Raw genomic sequence first — 24,064 nt, forward strand, 5'->3', positions numbered from 1 at the left:
CAGTTACATGTTTTCATAGCGTTTGTTACTGTGCAGTGCAATATGCACTATACTTAAAACATAGGCCTACTTAATGTCTGAATGTCATTGGATTAGATGTTAAAATAGTCACATTCATTTCTATAGTGCTTTTTTCATTAGATTGACAGGAAACAGGAAAATATCAGTGTTAAAGGGATACTCCACCCCAAAATGAAAATTTTGTCATTATTCACTTACCTCCATGTCGTTCCAAACCCGTAAAAGCTTTGTTCGTCTTCGGAACACAATTTAAGATATTTTGGATGAAAACCGGGAGGCCTGTGACTGTCCCATAGACTGCCAAATAAATAACAGTGTCAAGATCCATAAAAGGTATGAAAGTCATCTTCAGAATACTCCATCTGCCATCAGACGTGCAATCTGAGTTATATGAAGCGACGGGAACACTTTTTGTAAGTGAAGAAAACAAAAATAATGACTTTATTCAACAATTCCTTTGTCAACAGTCTCCTCTGTGTCTCTCCATATCACCGTATGCTGTGTGTGCTTTTCTGTATCATCCGTGCCACAAGGATGCACTGTTTCTATGTGTATTTAGCTTTGATTTGAAAGAAAACAGCGCATCCTTGTGGCGCAGATGATGCAGAAGAGCATACGCAGCATACGGTGATATGGAGAGACACTGGAGACTGTTGACAAAGGAATTGTTGAATAGTCATTATTTTTGTTTTCTTCACTTTCAAAAAAGTGTTCCCATCACTTCATATAACCCAGATTGCACGTCTGATGCAAGCGGCAACCTCCCGCTCTCTCTCGTGAAGCCAACAAGGAAGTGACTAAAACTGCAATTCATCGACTGGCCACTTGAGGCTGGCTGCAAAAGGGAGTCAAAAATATGTTTACAGCCTGGTTCAAAAAATAATTTTGGTCTATATGGCTAATTTTACCCTTCATGACAACTATGAGGGGGGTGAATTTTTTTTATAACTAATCCGTTTAAATTATATTAAGCCTTAAAGTTCTGCATAATTAAGGGAGTGGCCACTTGAGTGACAGGTGGATTGCCGCTGCTGACACTGCCGTCGCACTAGGTGGGCGTGGCTTCAGCAACCAGCTCCCATCTTTTTGCCCAAATACAATGATCCGGGAGAGGCACGTGGTGACACGCTGCCAAGATGGTGACGGCCCGCTCCGCCCACTATGCACTTCAAAAACGCTCTTCAGGAATCTACGGGTGACGTCATGGACACTACGTCCATGTTTTTATACAGTCTATGGTCTGATGGCAGATGGAGTATTCTGACGACGACTTTCATACCTTTTATGGACCTTGACACTGTTATTTACTTGGCTGTCTATGGGACAGTCACAGGCCTCCCAGTTTTCATCCAAAATATCTTAAATTGTGTTCCGAAGAGGAACGAAGCTTTTACGGGTTTGGAACGAGATAGGGGTTAGTGATTAATGACAAAATTTTCATTTTGGGATGGAGTATCCCTTTAATGTACAATTAATTAGTTATGAAACAAATTGGCTATAAAGCAGCTCTACTGAAGGCAATAATATAGAAATAAAAGCAAAATGTAATTTATTGAAAAAAAAAATTGTCTTAAGACAAAACAAGGAAAGAAAACAGATCTAATAGTGAAAACTAAGACAATATGTATTGTCACATTATCCAACGCTATCTCACGATCAGTTCGTACATATTTTATGAGATGGCTAATTCATAGATGTTTGAAGGACCTCATTTATATGATTTTGTATGATTTGTCTAGACCCCAGTGATGGGTAGGTTTAGGGGCGGGGTTAGCGGTAGGCCATTGTACGCCAAAATCTAAATCATACAAATTTGTATGAGTGAGATCAGACGAATTCATACTAATTAGCCACCTTGTAAAATATGTATGAATTGCGATGAGATCAGGTTGCATTATCTTATGTAGTTCAAGTGTGACTGAAGTGTTTTCGAGGTCAGTGTCGGTCAGGTCACATTTTTGTGATGTAAAAGGAAGATATGATGTAATGATGTGAAGAATATTATTAATATTTAAGGTCATAATCGCTGACTAATTACACTTTCTCTCAGTCTCTATTTTAATCAGTGTGAGAGCCGGTGTGTGTGTGTGTGTTATCCATCTGTGTTTGCTTGTAGGGTGGATGCATAACTGGACTGAATCCACATTCAGTGTTGTCCAACATTAAAAACAAATAGAATCTAAAATGCATCGAATATGAATAAATATTTAGTAACGCTGTCTAGGATAATCTCTTCTTCCATACTGAAAACCTTACAGATGTGCATGTTATTATATGCAAGTCTTTGTTTAAAGAAAATTGAACGGCAGAATTACATTCCAATAAATAATTTAAAAGTAAATTCAAATAACAGTTAAAAATTCTAAATTCTGATTGGATGAGCTGTGTTTGGAATGTTCAGAAGATTCTAAAGTGATGCAGCAAGTTGCTATGTTGCTTGGCAACCATAAACAATCTACTGTACAGTTACTCTAACATGTTTATTCTGATTGTTAATATTTGTGATTGTTTTTACAATCACTGAGCCTTTAAAGGGCTTTCGACAGTGATTCTGTACAGATGTTCTCAAAGTTCATGTTTAAAGGGCTTTCGACAGTGATTCTGTACAGATGTTCTCAAAGTTCATAGTGTTTGTCAAGTAGGATTATTTGATATTGTGTTTTGTATAATATCAAAATCCACCCACGTAATGGTTTTTCACTGAGAAAGCAATATTATGGATAATGGAATCATATTTTAGCAAAGGTTTGAAGTACTGAACACCTTAATGATGGATTTGTTTCTTAAAAATTTGCAACGTTTCTCATCACAAATCATTATCTGATGGACTGGAGTGGTGTGGATTATTGTGATGTTTTATCAGCTGTTTGGACTCTCATTCTGACGGCACCCATTCACTGCAGAGGATCCATTGGTGAGTAAGTAAAAAAATGCTACATTTCTCCAAATCTGTTGAAGAAACAAACTCCTCTACATCTTAGATGGTCTGAAGGCGAGTATATTTACTGCAAATTGGGTTAACTATTCCTTTAGTTAAAAGGAAAAACTGTTTTTTAAACCCCATTCTTGATTGGCAAATTAGTAATTTTTCTTGATGAAGTAAATGCATTTTGGCCTAAGAAATGCTTAGATATTTGTACTTAAAAACAAGACTTTTTGGCAGTAATAAAACATTAATATGCAGACAAAATAGTTCATTTGGCTCTAAACACTCATTTGAGATGCCCTGCAGCCTAAACACACACTCTAGAGAGGTCACGCTAACACGCCGCCGCATGCGTACCGGAGCAGGTTTAGGTTTAATGTGCCCCTCAGGTGTTTCCTCTGTCTGTGGGACACTAGTACATGGAGTTTCTTCTGTCAGGGGTAAGAGGTGACTGTGCATTGAGCCGTACCTAGCTGTGACTCGACTGGCTTAATTACAGACTGTGACTATGTCTTTTGTGGGTGGCTAAATGCCTCGGCTTTTGAGTTATGCTGATAAATGAGCAGTGACAGAGAGAGTTTCTAATGTTCATCTGACTGGATTGACAGCATTCCTGCTCCACCACACACCAAACACTCATGCATTTACACACCTGTTATACAGGTGTAAGAGCAGATGGATATTTATATAGAGATCTCAGACGCTCCAGGATCCTCTCTTCGTTTTGTTTTTGAATCTAATGGTGTTTTGGTGAATGAAGTCAAGTTCACACAAACAAACACAATAATTACTGACTACCTGCATTTTTAATATTAGATTAGTTTTTTTTTTTTTAGCATTTCAGACCCAATAATTCTCATTGCCATACATTTACATTCATGCAATGGCAGACACTTTTATCCAAAGCGCATTAATGCATTAACTTGTGCTGAAAAGTTTTTGAATAAAGGTTGAAATGTTTGGAATAAGTTAATAATTTTTTTTTTTATGTTTTTGAAATAAGTCTCTTCTGCTCGCCAAGTCTGCATTTATTGGGGTTTAAAAATACAGTCAAAACTGTAAAAATTGTGAAAAGTTTTTAAAATTTTAAAATAACAGTTTTCTACGTGGATGTATTGTAAAATGTAATTTATTCCTGTGATGAAAAGCTGAATTTTCAGCATCATTCCTCGAGTACATCCAGGCTTCAGTGTCACATGATCCTTCAGAAATCACTCTAATATGATCATTTGCTGCTTAGGAAACATATGATGAAAACAGTAAAACAAAATTTAGAAATTGTGATACATTTAATTTTTCAGGATTCTTTGATGAAGGTCCAAAAAAACAGAAATAGTAATCTTTTGTAAGACTATAAATGTCTTTACTGTCACTTTTGATCAAATTAATGCAACCTTGCTGAATAAAAGTATTAAAGGTGGGGTAAGCGATTTTCCAAAAACGCTTGGGAAAACTGATTCGGGCCGAGTAGCAAAACAAACTTGTAGACAATCAGCAGTAAGGGTTCAGTTCAGCGTTCAGTGCACAGGATGGACATTAGCCGAGCCGAGCGGCAGAAAGATAGAGATGGCAGATAAAAACAAAAGAGGAAAACGTCTGCGGAAGAAAAGAAGGCTTAAGCAAATAAGGCAAGAAGTAGGACCCATGTCTAGGACCCGTAGATATCCATGGTCTACACTGGACGCGACAAAGCGACCATTGATAATCATTTGAAATATGTGTCAATACGTCATAAATAGAACGCAGCATCAGTTTTCTGTCGGGGATTTGTTGTGTCGTGCCTCGCCGCATCCAGTGTAGACCATAGATATCTATGCTGTAGACAGCATCACTGATTATAATGAGTTTCATAGTATTTTGTCGTGCCGCGCCACTCGCGTCTGGTGTAGACAGACTAATCATCGTATATGTGGGGCGGAGCTATCAAAATGGGGCGAGACTCTTTTAGAGTGGGGTTGTGTTTGTTTTGGTGTTTTCAAATGTCAACATTGGCTACCAGAAATCACTTACCCCACCTTTAAGTTCGTTCAAAAAAAGACCTTTTGAACAGTAATGCGTATTCTAGTAATCTGTTTATGCATTAAAATCAGCATTTCTATCTGCTCTATGACACATGAGCGTTGTTTCCGGTGATGTTTAGCTGGTCTGCGGCGGCGTCAGTCGAGCAGGTTTTTCAGAGGACGGTGAGAGTGCAGAAGAGGAAGAGTTTGCCGGAGGAGTTCAGAGGGCAGGAACAGGTACGTCCAGTCTGAACCACCTGAATGTGACACACCTGTTTCAGTGGGCGGAGCCACAGCAGGTGACAGACAACCATAACACAAGACAGAAGGGACCTCGACAGCACAGAGACGCAGAGACGGTTCTCAGACACAGCACGCGGGATGTTTAAGAAGAAGGAATACAGTCCTGTCAAGGCTGGACAGTGAGTTTCCATCCGTTCTTGTTTCTGTTCGCTCTCATATGATATAATGAATGACAGATCTGTCTAAAGGCATTTTAGAGTAGAAACAGACTGCTGTTTATGCATTATAGCATTGACTATAGAGTTAACTGGATTTGTGTGATAATGTAGAGTGTGTAATTTATCTTTATGGCAGGGCAGGGCAGGGCCGTATCTCACTCACTCACACACACACACACGGGTCATTGAGTAATCTGGATGTTTTATTAGGGATAATGTACCATGAAACTGGCGTTATTGCAAAATAATGCATGACAAGCTGATCCGTGTCTTCGGCCGATAATGATAGTACCTGATTATCCTGCTCATTACGTGACTAATCAACATAACATTCATCGAGTGGAGCTGAAATAATGAAATTAATTTATTTAGTGACCAGAAAAACCGGTAGTGCTTGACAATAAGATTGTCTTTGTTAACATCGTATTAGTTAACATGACCTGACAATGAAAGAAAGCATGTAATAATCTTAGTTAATGGTCATTTCAATATTTACTAATGCATCAGAAGTTTCTGTTAATTTTATTTAATGTACCTGAGCTGACATGAGCTAACAATGAACAATTGTGTTTGATAAATACATTTACAAATATATTGCTCAACTAGTGGGATCTTATTGTTAAATCTATTTTTCTGGAATGTTGGACAGAAAGAATCTTCTAGATAAAAAAAAGACATATTTTACACATTTATTTTATTAACTTACATTAACAAAGATTAATGAATGCTGTTGCAAATGTATTGCTATATAACTGTTGGGACCTTGTTGTAAAATGTTATACACAGTTGGACAGAAATATTAATCTGGATAAATTGAATAAGCATTAATTTAACTGAATTGAATTTTTATTATATTTTATGTATTAACTGGTTGACAGTTTGTCTGTGTGCGGTGTGGGTTGGGACATCTAAACTACAGCGTATTCTGAGTAAACGAGTTCATGTGTCATATACAAACCGACAGGAGAGACAGCAGATGCTGTAGGACAGAAGATGAGATATCTATCAGACTCTGACAGCAGCAGCAGACACGCCTCTTGTGTAACCATTACACATGCATGCAGGTTTTATCACATTATTAATCATGCATTAGGTGATTTAAAAATGGTGGAACATCATTTTTTATTCATATAAATTTTACATACCATCACAAAATTGTAGCCTGCTGAATAAAACAAGTTCATGGCTCTTGGTATCTTAAGACATGCTCAGCAATACTGAACAGAAAATAAATTATTCTGTGTAAGTCAAGGAAGCACATTTTATTTTATTTTATTAATAGTTTAATTTATATAGCGCTTTTCCAGGTTTATTTTTTTTTTTCATTTTTTATAAGTTATATTTTATTTTATATTATTTAATAAAATTTATGATATTACCATTAAATTTATTAATTTATTAAATTTATTTAATTATATATTTATTATATATTAAATTTTTTAATAATTTGTATTTTAGATGTTATATTTTACATTTTATTTTATGTATCTTATATTTATTATAATTTATGTTTAATTTTAAAACGCACTTTAATATTAAATAATTTAGTTTAGTATTTAATAATTGAATGTTTTGTTTTGTTTTTATTTTTATTTTTATTTATATTATATTAAAATTATATTTGATATATTTTTTATATTATTGCCATTCGTGCTGTCCCATATTTTCCCTGTCAGCCTGAAGCAGTGGACTAGAGGTGGGAGAACAGAAAGCTGTTGTACAGTGTATGTTCTGTGAGTCACGTCTATTATTACACTGATGTGGATCCAGCTGATCGTGTTTGTGTGTGTTTCCTTGTATCCTGCTGAGGCTGTAGCCAGTGTTTGTGAGCCGCTCTTGTGTTCAGGATCAGCCCATGTAAAGATGGGTGTGTTGTTTAAAGCAGTGCTTCCCAAACCTGTCCTGGAGGCCCCCCTGCCCTGCACTTTTTGTATGTCTCTCTTATCTAACACACCTGTTTCCACTCATCGGCTCATTAGTAGAGACTGCAAGAACTAAACTGGGTGCGTCTGATTAGGGAGACATATAAAATGTGCAGGGCAGGGGGGCCTCCAGGACAGGTTTGGGAAGCACTGGTTTAAAGCACCGGTTCTTCTGTGTGTGTGTGTGTGTGTGTGTGTGTGTGTGTGTGTGTGTGTGTGTGTGTGTGTGTGTGTGTGTGTGTGTGTGTGTTGGGAGGTGTGTGTTTAACCCAGAATCTAATTGTATGCTAATCAGTGTGAGTAATTCATTACTCATGCTGATGCGTCACTGATTTTTTTAATTGACTGATGGTTAATTGTTCGTTTGAATGAGGAAAATCTCCCTGCGTTTAAGCTCCACTCGTAACAGAAGAATAAGCATTCGTTTCCTTCAAGCAAACGGCTGTCATCTGTTTGAATGTTCGGGTGTTTGTGGCATGTCAGTTTCACCGGTCGCTCACTATAGTTTCACCTTCCTCTGATTATTAAAACACTCTCAATCTGTTTTCACCATTGTTCACTTTATTTAATTATTTATTTATTTGTGTTTATATGCATGTGTGTAGGTGTTTGTCTGTTTGTTTTCCTAAATGGTAAATATGATTATTGTATGAATTTTGACAAATAAATTTTGAAAGTATAGTCTCTTCAATATAATATCATGTTTTTTTCTTATTTTTTTTTTACTTTTGAAATAATTAAACATTCATTCATTCATTCATTCATTCATTCATTCATTCATTCAAATTGTAAATATTGCCATTGCATGGATCTTGACAAATGAGTTTTAAAATACAAACATTTCATGCTGTCTCTCAATTAACACTTATAATATTTAATAATTTTCAGTGTTTTTATCACCTTGACCGATTGATTGATTGATTGATTTTCCAAAATTGTGAATATGACCATTGCATGAATTTTGACAAATAAGTTTTAGTACAAATACTTCATGCGGTCTCTTATTATATCTGTGCAGTGAAATAATAACGGCACAGTGTTGTTAAATGCCACAGAGTGAGCAGGAAACTCACACAAAGCACCCAGATCCCTTCCCAGAAATGTCTGGCATGAATCGGCCTTTGACTTGTAATTGCGGCCACACGCTTGATTGTGTAGAGACAAAGATCCAGGGTGTGACTTTATACAGCAGCAGCGGAGATTCCTCAAGAACAGAGCAGGAATTCCCAGAGTTCCACCTCAACATTCCACAGACACACTCACACACCTGTCAATCACTCGCTCTCTCACTCTCTCGCAGTGTCTCTCTCTCTCTCTCTCTTTCTCTTTCTCTCAGTGTCTCTCTCTCTCTTTCTCTCCCTCAGTGTCTGTCATACTCTCCCAGTCTCTCTCTCTCTCTCTCTCTCCCTCTCTCAGTGTCTCTCTCTCAAGAGGGTGTGACGCGGTTGTGTAAACGACTGCAGGAATGTCAGCACAATAAACACACAGAAGAGCTCACAGAGCGATTGATTGAAAGATGTAGATTCATGTGGGTGATGGAGAATGTAGAAACTCTGATGAAATGTCATTTCTTTTGCTGAGCTTGACAAACCACAAATGACTGACTGACAGTGACTCTCACTATTAAACACATACTTGAGCTTTAGACGTGAAGCGTCCCGGCGCGGGCATGAGCAGATGTGAATGGGATGTTTATAGTGCTGCAGTGATGCTGAATGTCTCTCTCATGTTTCCATCCGTTCAGGTCGCAGGCCAATGAGATGCTGGCTGTGACCACACGCCTGCAGCAGAATGCCGACCAGGTGGAGAAGAACGTCCTGCTGGCCGATAAACTGCTGCTGGAGGCAAGAATCTCTCTCTCTCTCTCACACACGTGTATATGTATATATATAATATATATATTATATATATATATATATATATATATATATATATATATATATATAAAACATGAATTATATATATATAGTTCAGTCATGAAACTCTAGATGGCGCAGACTGATGGGTATTAACATAACTTGATATTCACAGCATTAAACTACTTAGTCACAAGTTGATTGGTTCATGCTCCATACGCAGCCAATGAGCTTGCTGCTTTACATTTAAATGGCTGGTTAGCATCCACTTGAACATTTTGCAGTGCATTTTCAGAGTTCCTCTGAAACCCTCCACCTTCCCCAGCTCCACCTGTATAGATCTGGGTTATTTTTAATTCAACAGCGTAGCAGATCTATTCCACCAAGACCAAATACAGTAAATTTGTCATATCCATTACCATGCTAAAATCTTCTGAGAGTTGTCTTGATTGAAATACACACACGCACACACACACACACACACACACACACACACACACACACACACACAGACACACACACACAATACCTGCTGTATGACAGTAGATAATTATTATAATTATTCTTATAAATGCATAAACTTGTGACATCATTAATTATGCATTAGATTATTAAAATGGCAAAACATAATTTTTATTCAAACACATTTTATACACATTCACATAAATTTTAACCTGCTGTATAAAACAAGTTCATGTTTAGCCCAAATGAAAATGCAGACTCAAGTAAAGCATTGGAATGGTTCCAGTCCATGTGACTTATTTTTCTTCTCTGTGAAACATAAAAGGGGTAATTTATTTATTTTTTAATTTATATCTAATATTATTTTAATTTTTCATTTTATATAAAAATTTTATTTTATAAGTTACATTTTACATTTTATTTATGTACATTATTTAATTTGTATTATATTTTATTATTATGATATTGTATGGTTTGTTTATTTTTTACATTTTATTTAATTTTATATTTTTGCTTTTATTTTGTATTTAATTTAATTTTGTTTTATTTATTTATTTTGTTGCTTGTCAGATTATAATTAATAAAAATGACATTAATCACTTAAAAAATATGACATTAATGACTTTAATCACATCAAAACATCAATGATATTTAATATATTTTGTCTCTCAAATCAAAGCTAGCTCAGAAGCACACATGCTAAACTGTTAAGCCAGCTGTTTTGTTTGTGCGATCAGGATCTGGAGAACAAGCGTGCAGGCTCTCCTCTCAAACAGCAGGGTCCGGCCGCAGAGAACCTGTCTCAGGCAGAGATCTTACTGAAGGACCTCTTCATGGATGTCAGCAAAGCCAAAAAACTGCAGCACCCACAGGCCAGCGAGATCGAGCAGGAGTGAGTCCTCAAACACAAACACACTTCGTACACTCGAGCGAGAGCTCAGCACTAACACTTTCCTCTGATGTGTGTGTGTATAGCGTGAGTAACCTGCACGAGCGCTGGTCCAAATACTGCAGCACCTACAGAGATCTGTACGGCCAGCTGCACGAGCTCTACCTGCCTCCCGGTGTTGACTGGAGCAAACTGCTGTCTGACAAACAGGTGACACACATCACATCACATCACCTGCTGACTGCATATCAATATGTGCAACAGAGAGAAGTGAGAGGAAAAGTGCAGTTAAATCGAGGCTTCTCCAGTCTGATGTGACAGGAGAACCTGCTGACATCCCTCAAGAACATCTTCTTGATCTGGTGCTTTAAAGCAGGATTCAAACTGAGGTCGAGACAAACTAGAGGTGCAGAAGGGAGTGCTAGAACGTCCATAGGAAAAAAAAAAACGTTTAAAGAAATGTACAAAATTCAAACATATAAATAATAAAAAAGAAGATTAATATACATAAATTATTTAATTAAATAATTAATAGATAAACATTAGATTAAAACAAAGGAAGAAATTTGATAATAAAAAATTGCTTAAAATGATGATAATACATAAAATCAACATACATATAGTACTATAGCAGTACAGTGCTATAATAGGAAAAAAAAATTTTTCAAATATTTTAAACAAAAAACAAATGTAAAAATTGATTAAAAGAAATACTGACAAATATTTATACCAAAATACAATAAATAAATATAATAAATGCATATAGTACTATAACAATACAGTGCTAACATAGAAGAAACAATTTATTTAATAGAAACTATGTATAAAAGTAGTTTAATATATATTATATACTATATATTATAACAGAATCTGTATATTTTCTAAATAATATTTTAGACATTCATTTATTGATAAATAAGTAAATACACATTAGATTAAGACAAAGACAAACAACAACAACAAAACAAACAAACAAAGAAATAAAGGATTAATTAAATAGGTAAATAAATACAAATTAGATTAAATACATAAATGAATGTTAATTAAAACAAAACAAAAACAAATGAAGAAAGCAAATAATAAATAAATATATATTATATAATATATATATATATATATATATATATATATATATATAAATAAAGTACTATAGCGGTGAAGTTCTATAATAGAAAAAAAAGTAATACAACTAAAGTAATATAGTAACTAAATATTTTCCAAATAATATTTTAGATGTATTTATAATATCATTTTTTCAAGCCTAAAATTGGGTCTTTATACAGAAGATAATATAGCTGCCTCATGTGTGAGGGTTGATGGCATCTAAAAGATCGAAAACTGCTTTAAAGCACCCAGAAACCAAAACACAGATCTGAAGAAGCTTTCATGAAACACCAAGAGCTCTGTTCATCTCCAAACAGCTCAAGAGACATTACAGAAGCCAAGAGCGTCTGAAGAAGCTTCATTTGAGTGTGTGTCTGTGTGTGTGTGTTTCAGAAGCTGATTCAGGGAGATGTTTACGGTCCGACACTGTCTGATGTGGAGAAACAGATCGCAGTCCATAACATCCTGCATAAACAGATAGAGGCGTATCGCTCGGCCCTGGAGAGCAGCGGGGTCAGTCACACACACACACACACACACACGCACACGCGCACACACACACACACACACACACACACACACACACACCACCACACACACACACACAAACACACACACACACACACATGTTTGTTTTTGTGAAAAGTGGTGACATCCCATAGGCGTAATGGTTTTTATACTCTGTACGAACTGTATATTCTATCGCCCTACACCAACCCTACACCTAACCCTACCCACCCTTACAGGAAACTTTGTGCATTTTTACTTCTCAAAAAAAACTAATACTGTATGGTTTATAAGCGTTTTGAAAAATGGGGACATTGGTTATGTCCTCATAAGTCACCCTCTCCTTGTAATACCTGTGTCATACCCATGTCCATTATACAAAGTGTTGGGTCCTGATATGTCACAAAAACAAACACACACACACACACACACACACACACACACACACACACACATGCACTTTCACTAACACTGTGTAAATCTGATTCATTTTACTGATTTCAGAGGATGGGAACCAAGTGCCTTTAGCATGACGCTCATTTAATTAATTTTTTCCTTTAAATTGGGTGCCTGTAGAATAATTTTTGAATAAAATAGGATAAAAATACAGTTTATATATATATATATATATATATATATAGATATATATTATATATATATATATATATATATATATATATATATATATATATATATATATATTTCATACATGATAATAATGTTTCATTTGTTAACATTAGTTAATGCATCAACCAAAATGAACGAACACTGAGCAATATATATTTTAAAAGCATTTATTAGACTTTGATAATGTTAATCAATAAAAATAAAATTGTGAATTGTTTGTTCATGTTAGTTCACAGTGAATTAACATAATTAACTTAAATGATTTAAGTCATTAATGAGTAAATGATTTAATGATTTATCTTCACATTAAGATCAAAGTGCTGTAGAAGTGTGGTTTATTATTAGTTTATGTTAACTAATGTTAATTGCACTATTGTCTAGTTGTTATTTTTTATTATGAAGTACAATTTTATACAACTTTATCAACCTATAATTTAATAGCATTCTTATAGTTATTTTACAGTATTATATTATAGTTTTATGTTATTTACTAATATACAGTTTTTTTTTCCTAACAGGATAACACATCTGCTCTTCAGAAGCAGTGTGCAGATCTACTGGTAAGACTTTCTGAAATCTGATCATGTTTACAAATGACAAAGGTTTACATTAATGCTTTTATAAAGCCTTCTAAAGTGCAGCTGAAGTGAGAGTGTGTGTTGTTGTGTAGGAGGCGAGTGAGCAGCGCCGGCAGCATCTGGCGTCTCTCTATGAGTTCATGCACAGCTGCAGTAAAGAGCTGCTCTATCTGAGCGAACAGCAGCACAAGATCATCAGCACAGACTGGAGCGAGCGCATGATCGACAGCGCCGGGGTGCGCATGGACTACGAGGTGAGACACAGCTCAAGCTCATCGTTTAAAGTGACAGTTCACCCAAAAATCACAATTCAAACCTGTATGAGTTTTATTCTCCTGCTGAACACAAAAAGAAGATACTTTGAAGAATGTTGGCAGCCAAACAGTTTCTGGTCTCCAATTGACTTTTAGAGGATTTTCTTTATCCATACTATGGAAGTCAATGGCTACCGTCAGCTATTTGATTACCAACATTCTTCAGAATATTTTTCTTGATATTTTTTACTTAAGCTTTTATATGAATGATTTTTATGCATGTGTTTCAGAGGTTTAAGAACAACGGTCTGCTGTCACACGAGAAGGAAGTGAGCAAACTACAGGAGGACGCCAGTGTGCTCATTGAGGAAAAACACCCCGGCTCATCCGCTGTTAAGGTATTCATTCATTCATTCATTCAGTCAGAGATTCTTTCATCTGTTCGTTCATTCATTCGTTCATTCAGTCAGACAGTCAGTGATTTGTTCATTTATGCAGTTTTTTGTTTATCCATTTGTTGTTAGTTGTTCATTCATTCATTCATTCACTAGCTCGCTGTTCATTGAATATATTTTTATTATTATTGTTTATTTTTTTCCAGTTCATTAATTTATTCATTCCCTCACTAACCGTTAATTCATTGTTCATTTATTTGTTTGTTCAATCATTAAATTGATAATTTTTTGTTCATTGATTCACTCATATTTATTTATTTAATCATAGGTTCATGCATTTGTCAGTTCATTCATTTATTATTTCCCTTACTAACATATTAATGCATTATACAATAATTTGTTAATTCATTTGTTTGTTCATTTATTCACACATTTATTTAGTATTAATTTGTTTTGTTCATTTAGTTTGTTAACTGATTTGTTCATTCAATCACTAACACATTGATTCGTTATTCATTTGTGTTTGTTCATTAATTTGTACATTTATTTGTGCATTCATCAACTTATTTATTTAATCGTTCATTTGTTTGACAGCTTATTCATTCAGTCACTAACACATTTATTCATAAATTGCTGGTTTGTTCATTTTTTTGTTCATTCCTTGCATCATTTATTTAATAATGATCAATTGTTTAGTTTTTTTCCTTTGACCATTTGTTGCTTGATGTGTTCATTCACACATACTCATTGATTTATTTGTTTGTTCACTTACTCGTTCATTTATTAACTATTAACTCAAACAATCATTTTTTCAGTTCATTTATTTATTGATTCATTTGTTCATTCATTTGCTTGTCAGTTCATTCAGTTATTCTCTCACTAATTTATTCGTTTTTCATTCATTTGTTCGGTCATTTATGTTAATTCATTCACTTATTTAATCAGTCATTCGCTTCACAGTTTAATTATTCAGTTTCTAACACATTTATTCATTGTGTATTTGTTTTCTTGTTCTTGAATTTGTTCATTAATTTGTTATTTCCTCATCTGTTCGAGTGAGTCTTGCTGTCACTGATTGGCTGAATGAAGGTGATTTCACGTGTGTTTCAGTCATACAGCGCAGACGTGTCGAGAGAGTGGCAGCGATTCCTGAATCTGTGTCTGTGTCAGGACACACACCTGGACAACGTGGAGGCATACAAGAAAGTATGCAAACACACACACACACACACAACATGAGAAGTAGGAGATTCAGACGAGCATTTACTGAAACGATTGCATGTGTGTTTTAATCTCAGTATCAGCTGGATTTGGAGACGTTCACTGAGTCGCTGAAGAGAATCAAATCCACGACCGAACCGTCAGTGCTGAACAACATGAGCAACCCTGAGATCCTGCTCACGCTGGAGGTCAAAACACACACACACACACACACACACACACACACTGCAATATATTAATAATCCAGTATAATTAACAAGTGTGTGTTTGTGTGCAGGGTGAGGAGAGGTCCATCATGAGGAACGAGCAGCGTCTGGCGGATCTGAGAGAGCTTTGCACCAACATCGCTCCTCTACACCTGCGCCGGAGCAAAACAGACAAACCCATCAGCGCCATCGCCCTGTGTGACTGGAGCACTGAGAAGGTAACGTCCTTTTCTGACTGAAATCAATACTTGTATTCATCAAGCCTGCATTAAATTGATCTAAAATGATGGTAAAGATATTTATGCTGCTGCAAAAGATTTGGAAAGGCCATCAGTGGAGGATGAAGCATGCTAAACGTTTCTCTGCTGCAGGACTCTGTGAAAAGAGGCGACAAGGTCACGCTGGTCTCTGATCCCAGAGAGGAGATCTGGGAGGTGAAATCCAGCAAGGGAGAGACCAAGCTCATCCCAGGAGTCTGCTTCCTCATCCCTCCGCCCAACTCAGCCGCCATCAACAAGGTGGACAGGTAATAAAGCTCCTGAGACGCAGGAAGTGCAGGTGTAGTTCTCTCAGCTGCTTCCTGTTTTAACATTCCTGTGTTTACATGTCTTGTTTCCAGTCTGAGCAAGGATTTCTCCGATCTGAAGAGGACGAGGTCAGCTCTACAGGCCCAGGCCAAGACACCGACCGTGGAAGTCATGCAGTTCGTAAAACAGGGTATGATATACTATTAGTTTTTTTTTTTTTTTAAGAATTTTTTTTTTATGTGTGTGTGTGTATGTATGTATATTATATATATATATATATTATAATATATATATATATATATATATATATATTATATAGATATATATAGCAGTTAAAGTTTTATTAATTTAGTTTTTTATCTTTTATAAAAAGTTTATTTAGTTTTAGTCGTTTTAGTACTTCAACTGAAAATATAAAACAATATAAGGCAGCACTTCACATTTTCATTAAGTTTATTTCAGTTAATGTTTATTTTATGTTTTTTTTATGGTTTTAGTTTTAGTTAAAAGAATACTTCACTCGAAAAATAACCTTCTCTGAAAATATGCTCCAGGATGTAGATGAGTTTGTTTCTTCATCAGAACAGATTTGGAGAAATGTAGCATTGCATCAGTTGTTCATCAATGTATGCTCTACAGTGAATGGGTGCCGTCAGAATGAGAGTCCAAACAGCTGATAAAAACATCACAATAATCCACAAGTAATCCACACCACTCCAGTACATCAGTTAATGTCTTGTAAAAAATCTGCATGTTTGATCTATGCATATTTCTCTCCTGATTCAGACCAGGCCACTTTTTCACCAGAGAAACCAATATTATGGATTATGGACTCGTATTTCAGTTAGTTAAAATGTCTTACTTATAGATTTGTTTCTTACAAACATACAGGATTCACTTCACAAGATATTAACTGATGGACTGGAGTGCTGTGGATTACTTGTGGATTATTGTGATGTTTTTATCAGCATTTGGACTGTCATTCTGACGGCACCCATTCACTGCAGAGGATCCATTGATGAACAAGTGATGCAATGCTGCATTTCTCCAAATCTGATGAAGAAACAAACTCATCTACATCTTTGATGGAGTGATGTTGTGGTGTATTTTTAAATTTGTGTTGTAGATGATGTTTTTTCTACATGTTGTTTGTGTTGCGGGTGTTTACGACAGCGCGAAGGCCGGCCTCATTGACGGCCGACTGGAACAGATCTATTCTGACCTGCTGAAGTTAGAGAAGGACATCCAGAACCGAATGAGGTCTCCGTTAGATCGTGCTGCACCCATCGCAGATCTGACCGCCAGAATCAAAGACCAGGATGTAAGAGTGGGAAACAAAACCAAAAGATTTTTGAGTCTAGATGTGATTATTTAGTTGGTCAAAGAAGAAACAAATGCTGGATACTATAGTTAGTATAAAACATAGAGTGACTTTCACTTTGGTTTGATCTCTCCAGAGTTTTGTCATGATTCTGAAGAAACTGGAGGCTGAGAAAGCATCAGCTCAAAGGGAAATGGAGCCCCTGATATCCCAGAAACCCCTGGGGCCCACCACGTCCTCGCTGCCGCTGAAACTGAGCAAAGTCAGCAACAAGATAGACAACATCACCGCCCTCTCTGATCAGTACAACAAGAAGTAAGAAAGCATGCCTGTGGTAAATCATACAAGCAAGGCTTCATAAAGTACTGTGGTATTACTATGGATTTTGGGGTCATACTATGGTAAAAGCATGGGATTGTTTCCTCAGGGCCACATCTTCCATGTTTCTGGAGAAACAGATCAAGAAGGTGGACGACGTGCTGACGGCATTCGAGGATCAGTTGGCTGCAGACACTGGCATCTTAGATGAGCCCAATGCCATCCGCAACCACTCCAAACAGCTGCAGGTAGACACTTATTATACAAACACAATGCTGATATTAGTCTTTATCTATAATATTATAGGGATACATTCTGATATCATTTACGTTCTTAAATATACATTTTTTTATTTTTTATTTTTTAGATAATAAAGTATCTTAAAAGTAGTCGCTGTGGGATCACTATGATTTTTTAAGAATAAAACTTATCAGTTTCCACAAAAATATGAAGCAGCACAATGTTTTTAACATTGATAATAATCAGAAATGTTTCATATTAAATATTCATATCAAATCAGCATATTAGAATGATTTTTGAAGGATCATGTGACACTGAATGTGTAATAATATTTCACAATAATACACTTTCTACTGTGTTTTGGACAAATAAATGCAGCCTTGGTGAGCAGAAGAGACTGACCCCAAACTTTTGAACAGTAGTGAACAGTAGCCTTATGAAAGAAACCACCAATTTACCAGCCATTAACTAAATATCTTAGATTTAGGCTACGTTTACACTGGTGCGTTTTCATTTTAAAACGCATAACTTTTGCTTGGGTTACGCCTGTCGTTTACACTATTACCATTTTTGACCCTCGAAAACAGAGACTTTCAAAAACACAGCTGACCCCATTTTAGAATGAAAACTCCAGGCTGCATTTCAGTGTAAATGGACCAAAACAAAGACTTTTGAAAACAATGACATGGCTGCCCACATTCGCTCTGTGTATCCTTGACGACCGTGTAAACAAAAATATCATGCTCATTGTTGTACCTGCATGAATGATCATGTGACATGCGTTTTCAGTTGTGTAGTGTGGACGGAGATCTTTTCTGAAATGCAGTGGAAATGCCAGTGTAGATTAGGATTGTTTTCATTTTAAAACTGCATTTTTAAAAAGATAATGCACTAGTGTAAACAGGGCCTTAATGTTGACATAAAAGCAGGAATGGTTTTGATATGGTACAACTTCCCATTCAAACAATGTAATGATTTTTCGGTATGTCTGTAATTGTTTTCTCTTTAGACCATGAGTAAAGAGGTTGCAGCCAAGAAAGATGACATCCAGCAGTTAAACCGTGAGCTGGAAGTCACAGAGCAGGCGTGCAGCTCCCTGCAGAAAAGCTTCCAGGAGTATTGCCCTGATATCCGCCACCAAGAGACTGAGGTCAGGCGCTTGAGGAATCGCTACTCTAACATCAACAGCCAGCTGCAGCAAAGGTGAAGTGTTATAAAGAGGCCTTTTATTGTTTATGTTGACATCTTTTTTGTTAACTGAGGTAAATCTGCTTTTTTTTTATAATGCTACAGACTTTTGAACTCTACTATAAACTTTTTACTTCACAGGGCGACTCTGTTGCAAGAGGCTGTCAATAAAAATCAGGAATTTAACAGTGCCATCCAGTCGCTCACTGCTTTCCTCATCAATATGCCCAATAACGAAGTTCGGCCTGGTGAAAGTGTGTCACAAATCTATGCCAAGCAAAATTCTCAGATGGTTAGTATTAAGTTTTATTAGCACGGTTTTAAAACTTTTTTTTTTTATTACTATTAATATTATCTTAAATATTTTTGATGTGTAAACGACTATAACTAAGCTATTAGGAAATTGACGGTTTGTTTTTTGCTATTCTGTTTAGTGCCACTAGTTGCATGGAAATTACATGTATCACATTTAAATATCTCAGATATGTTAAATTTACATTGGATGTAAATTTGTTTTTGGTTGCAGAGAGCAGTTGAAGACATCAGTAGAAAGCAGGATGATGTAAACCGTGTGGTGAAACTTTCTCGTGAACTGCAGGGTGTTCTTAACGTACGATGGCCATCTTGAACATGATCATACTACTGCACATTTCACATGTCAGTGCTTGCATAAATGCAAATGGTCTGTTGCTTCTGTGTCTTCAGGAGTATGAGCTGAATTCAAACAAATACCGCAGTGCATTGGGAAAACCAGAAATAAACACAAAAAGAACTGATTACATCACCCTGGCTGAAGCTGTGCAGAAAAAGGTAGGTTGCTTTGCCATAATGACCATAATAATGACTTATTGTTTATGTATATTTCCAAATATCTGTACAATTTGCTACTTTTTAGGAAAGGGATGTTGTGAACCTTTACTCTGAAGTATCAGCACAGAATAATCAACTACTGAATAAAGTGATCTTGGCCAAGGACCTCATCAACAAGGTACTGACTTTCAAAGCTGCAACAATCATTGGAATAAATAAGTTAATGCCAAATGTTGTTGAAGGGTGTACAGCTAACATGAACTTCTTAAATTAAACAAATCTTTATTTGTATTCCATGAATAGAATGATGAAATTGTGAACCATGTGGTGGTGAGGCAGCAACTTCAGATACAAAGTCAGCAAAAAGACATGGACGAAGTTGAAGGTCTGAAGCAAGAGCTGGCTGAGGAAATATCTCGCCGTAGTCATGCTGAGAATGATTTAGCCACCTACAGGAAACGGATGGTGTCCCTGAAGAGTCGGAGAGGTGTGGAGCGAGTGGAAGAAAAGGAAACCGTGCATTACTACCGTGATCCGAAGCTTGAGGCAGATTTGGAAGCATTGAAGAGGAGGATAACCGAAGAGTTCCATAAACGATCCCAATTGCACACAGAAATTGAGATTGTCAACAAAAAAATTGTCAGTCATGAACGAGAGATTATCACCGTGAAGCCCAAGCTGGTGACAAAGGTGCTTACAGAAATTGAGCGTGATCCCAAATTGGATGTTGAAGCTGCGAGGATCAGGGAGCTCATACTCAAACTAAAGGAGGAAATTCGAGTGCACGAGAGTGAAACGGTACATATGAGAACGGAAGTTACTGTCTTGGAGAACAAGAGGCCACTAATAAAAGAGAAAGTGGTCCAGAAAGAGGTTTTGAAGCTGGAAAAAGACCCCGAAATGCTGAAATCTGTGATTACCTTGAAAAACGACATCTCGGATGAGGGTATCAGATGCCAGAACTTGAATGATCAGATATTCCAAATTAGGAGTCAGATCAATAATCTAGAGAGGATTATTCCAACTATACAACCGAAAACTGTCATCAAAGAGGTGAAAAAGGTTGAGCAAGATGCTGATCTCCTACAGGAGTCCAAGACCCTCCGTGTACACCTGGAAGAGCTCAGACGAGAATACAGTATTTTGATGAAAGAGTTCTCCAGCCTTCAGCTCCGGTACAGCCAAGTGGAGACCATCAAACAAAAGACAGAGTTTAATGAGATCATCCATGAGATATTTAGAATTGACCCCGAGACAGAAGTGGAACTGAGACGGCTGAGAAATGAGCTTCTTGAAATAAGCAAACGGCGTACTAGCATCGAGAATGAGATCAACGTGATTATGGTGGATCTAAAGACTCTGCGTGCCGAGAAGCCCAAGGTTGAACTGAAGGAGATGACTCGAGAGGTGGTGAAAGAAGAGAGGAGTCCTGAAATTGTCAAAGAACTTAAGAGGTTGAATGAGCAGCTCACCATTTTGAGAACCAACTACGACTCCACTATGAATCGTGTGATTCGTCTACGTAAGGACAGGGATGAGTGGAAGGCCGAAAGATCGAAGGTGGAGACCAAAGTGGTGACCAAAGAACTGATAAAGTATGAAAATGACCCTCTTCTGGAGAAGGAAGGTGAACGTCTCAGGAGGGAAGTACGTGAGGAAGTTCAGCGTCGTCGAACAGTGGAGGAGAATGTGTTTGACCTTCAAAACAAGTATATTGTGCTGGAGAGACAGAAACCAGAGGAAAGGGTTGTGGTCCAAGAAATTGTGCGCCTTCAGACAGATCCCAGTCAAATTCTGGCCCACGAAAGGTTAGTCAAGACTTTGGAAGAGACCATCAAGGGTCGTAGGCAGCTTGAACTGGAGGTGCAGCAGATGAGATCTCTAGTCCTGGAGCTGGAGAAGAAGCTGGAGCTCGTGGATCGGCAAAAGAAGATCCTAGTAGAGACAGAGCTGAGACAAATCAAGGCTAGAATCTATGAACTTGAAACTTGTCCAACACCTGTTGAGGAAAAGATTGTTATAGAGGAGGTTTTGAAAGTTGAGAGAGACCCTACAGTCGACAAACTAATCACTGACCTTCGTACTACCCTGGAAAATGAGAGTGCCAGCTTTACCCGCCTGGAGAGAGATATTCGAAACCTCAAAATCAGCATAGAGTCCCTGACCAAAGAGAAATCTGTGGAGAGGGTCATCCACAAAGAGGTTATCAGGGTTGAGAAGGACCAAGCGGTGGAGTCAGAGAGAGAAAACCTTAGAGCTCGACTCACCCAGTTGAAGAATGCTAGAGCCCTCAAAGATGAAGAACTTCTGCGACTCAACAACAAAATAACTCGTATTCAGACAACCAGAACAAATTTCTCTCAAGAAGAGACCAACTTGATTGTTTACAGGGATAGAATCAAGAAAGAGCAAAACGAACTTCTCCAGGAGTTGAGAAGACTGGAGTCTCAAAAGCAGGAGATCACCATAACTTTCCAACATCAATCCAAACTCTCGAGTGAGAGGAACCAAGTCAATAGGCAAAAGACCATCAAGCTGGAGTCTGAGCTCCAGCGTCTGGAGAGAGAAATTCTGGAAGTGAAAGAGCTTATCAACCAGCGGGAAATTACTATCATGGACCTCCAGAAACAAGCAAAGGCAGTGCAACATATAGATACAAACACCAGAGAGACCAACGTCTCCACCAAAATCACCATTCTGGACCCAGAGACTGGCAAAGACATGTCACCCTATGATGCCTATCTTGAGGGTCTGATTGATCGCAATCAGTACATCCACCTCCAAGAGCTTGAGTGTAGCTGGGAGGAAATCACAACCACCGGTCCTCAAGGTGAGACCACTCTTCTGCAGGATCGTAAAAGCGGAAAGCAGTACTCCATCAGTACGGCCCTGCAAAATGGCAGACTGACCCAGTATGACCTTCAGCGCTACAGAGAGGGCAAAATGACCATTTCAGAGTTTGCTCTTCTGGTTGCAGGGGAAAAGAAAACAAAGTCCTTCCCTCCTCTAAGTACAACACAAACAACAACTGTTCAGACACTCGCTCCAACAAACTCCTCCACATTGACACGCCGCTTATCCTACTCCAGCAACGGCAACTTGAACTCGCTGGTAATCACCAGTGGAGATGAGCTCTTCCCGATTTCTGGTGTCTTAGATGTCAGCACAGAAAGCCGAATGTCCGTACGAAGTGCCCTAACGCGCAAACTGATTGATCAAGACACAGCGATGAGGCTTCTGGAAGCTCAGGCCGCCACCGGAGGTATTGTGGACCTGAACAAGAAGGACAAGCTCTCTATTCACAAGGCGGCAGAGCGTGGATTGATCGATTCGAGCCAGCTTCACAAACTCCTCAGTGCCCAGAAGGCCTTTACTGGTTTTGAAGACCCTGTGTCCAAAGAGCGAATGTCAGTGGGAGAAGCCGCCCGCAGGGGATGGATCCCCAACGACAGTGCCTTGTGGTTCATGGAGGCACAGGTGCTGACCGGTGGACTGGTAGACCCAAAACGAGCAGGTCGCATTGACATGCAGAATGCCGTCGATACAAAAGTGATCGACGCATCCATGGCCAAGCAACTTCAGGATGATTCCGCCTTCGTGAAGAATGTGATCGACCCCATCAAGAAGGAAAAGATCACATATAAGGAGGCCATGGCTCGATGCAAGAGGGACCACACCACAGGTCTGCTCCTGCTCCCAGCTGCCTCAACTGACACTGTTGACACTCCATCCTATTCCAGCTACAAATTCTCCACAAGATAAAGACAACACGGAAGTGTGAAAACAGATTTAAGTTCTGCATAGCATGGGACTTCTGATTCTTTGTCTTTTTTCATAAACATATATAAGATAATCTCTGGAGCCTCTCATACTTTTACTTTTTTTATCTTTAACTCTCTTTGTTTTTAACATGCTCTTTCAGTTACTCATTATTTTCTAGTTTATCTTGATGAATGGGCTGCTGAATTGCTTTTTGAACTTCATATATAATAAAAGGTCTAACATATACCCAAAGTGACTGTCTATGTATTGATTTTCAAACTAGTTAAAGTGAATTTCTACAGTCAAATAAAATCAATCTCAATTCTATCAATCTCAAATCAATCAATTCTAAAGTCAATCTCTAAATGAAAACGCGTAATAGCAGAGATTCCCAAACTGGGGTTTGTGAACCCCTGGAGGTTTGAGAGGGAACTGCAGGGGATTTGTGAATTAATGTAAATCAATACCA

At 37.5% G+C, this 24,064-nt stretch overlaps 1 protein-coding gene across 1 annotated transcript; it reads left to right on the plus strand.

Annotated features, from left to right (window-relative positions):
• The first annotated feature begins 5,142 nt into the window (after window positions 1-5,142).
• On the plus strand, window positions 5,143-23,847 carry LOC109101780 (envoplakin-like). Its single transcript, XM_042721354.1, has 23 exons — window positions 5,143-5,369; window positions 9,075-9,174; window positions 10,386-10,540; window positions 10,624-10,747; window positions 12,035-12,154; window positions 13,294-13,335; window positions 13,446-13,607; window positions 13,898-14,005; window positions 15,113-15,208; window positions 15,301-15,411; window positions 15,501-15,647; window positions 15,801-15,955; window positions 16,049-16,162; window positions 16,596-16,602; window positions 17,083-17,277; window positions 17,414-17,592; window positions 17,705-17,843; window positions 18,845-19,038; window positions 19,165-19,315; window positions 19,550-19,633; window positions 19,729-19,833; window positions 19,919-20,011; window positions 20,137-23,847. The coding sequence occupies exons 1-23, from the start codon at window positions 5,329-5,331 to the stop codon at window positions 23,593-23,595; spliced, it is 6,081 nt and encodes a 2,026-aa protein (XP_042577288.1). The 5' UTR covers window positions 5,143-5,328; the 3' UTR covers window positions 23,596-23,847.
• The last annotated feature ends 217 nt before the right edge of the window (window positions 23,848-24,064 follow it).

Source organism: Cyprinus carpio, chromosome B3 (genome assembly GCF_018340385.1).
Source record: "Cyprinus carpio isolate SPL01 chromosome B3, ASM1834038v1, whole genome shotgun sequence".
In the NCBI taxonomy this organism is placed as follows: domain Eukaryota; kingdom Metazoa; phylum Chordata; class Actinopteri; order Cypriniformes; family Cyprinidae; genus Cyprinus; species Cyprinus carpio.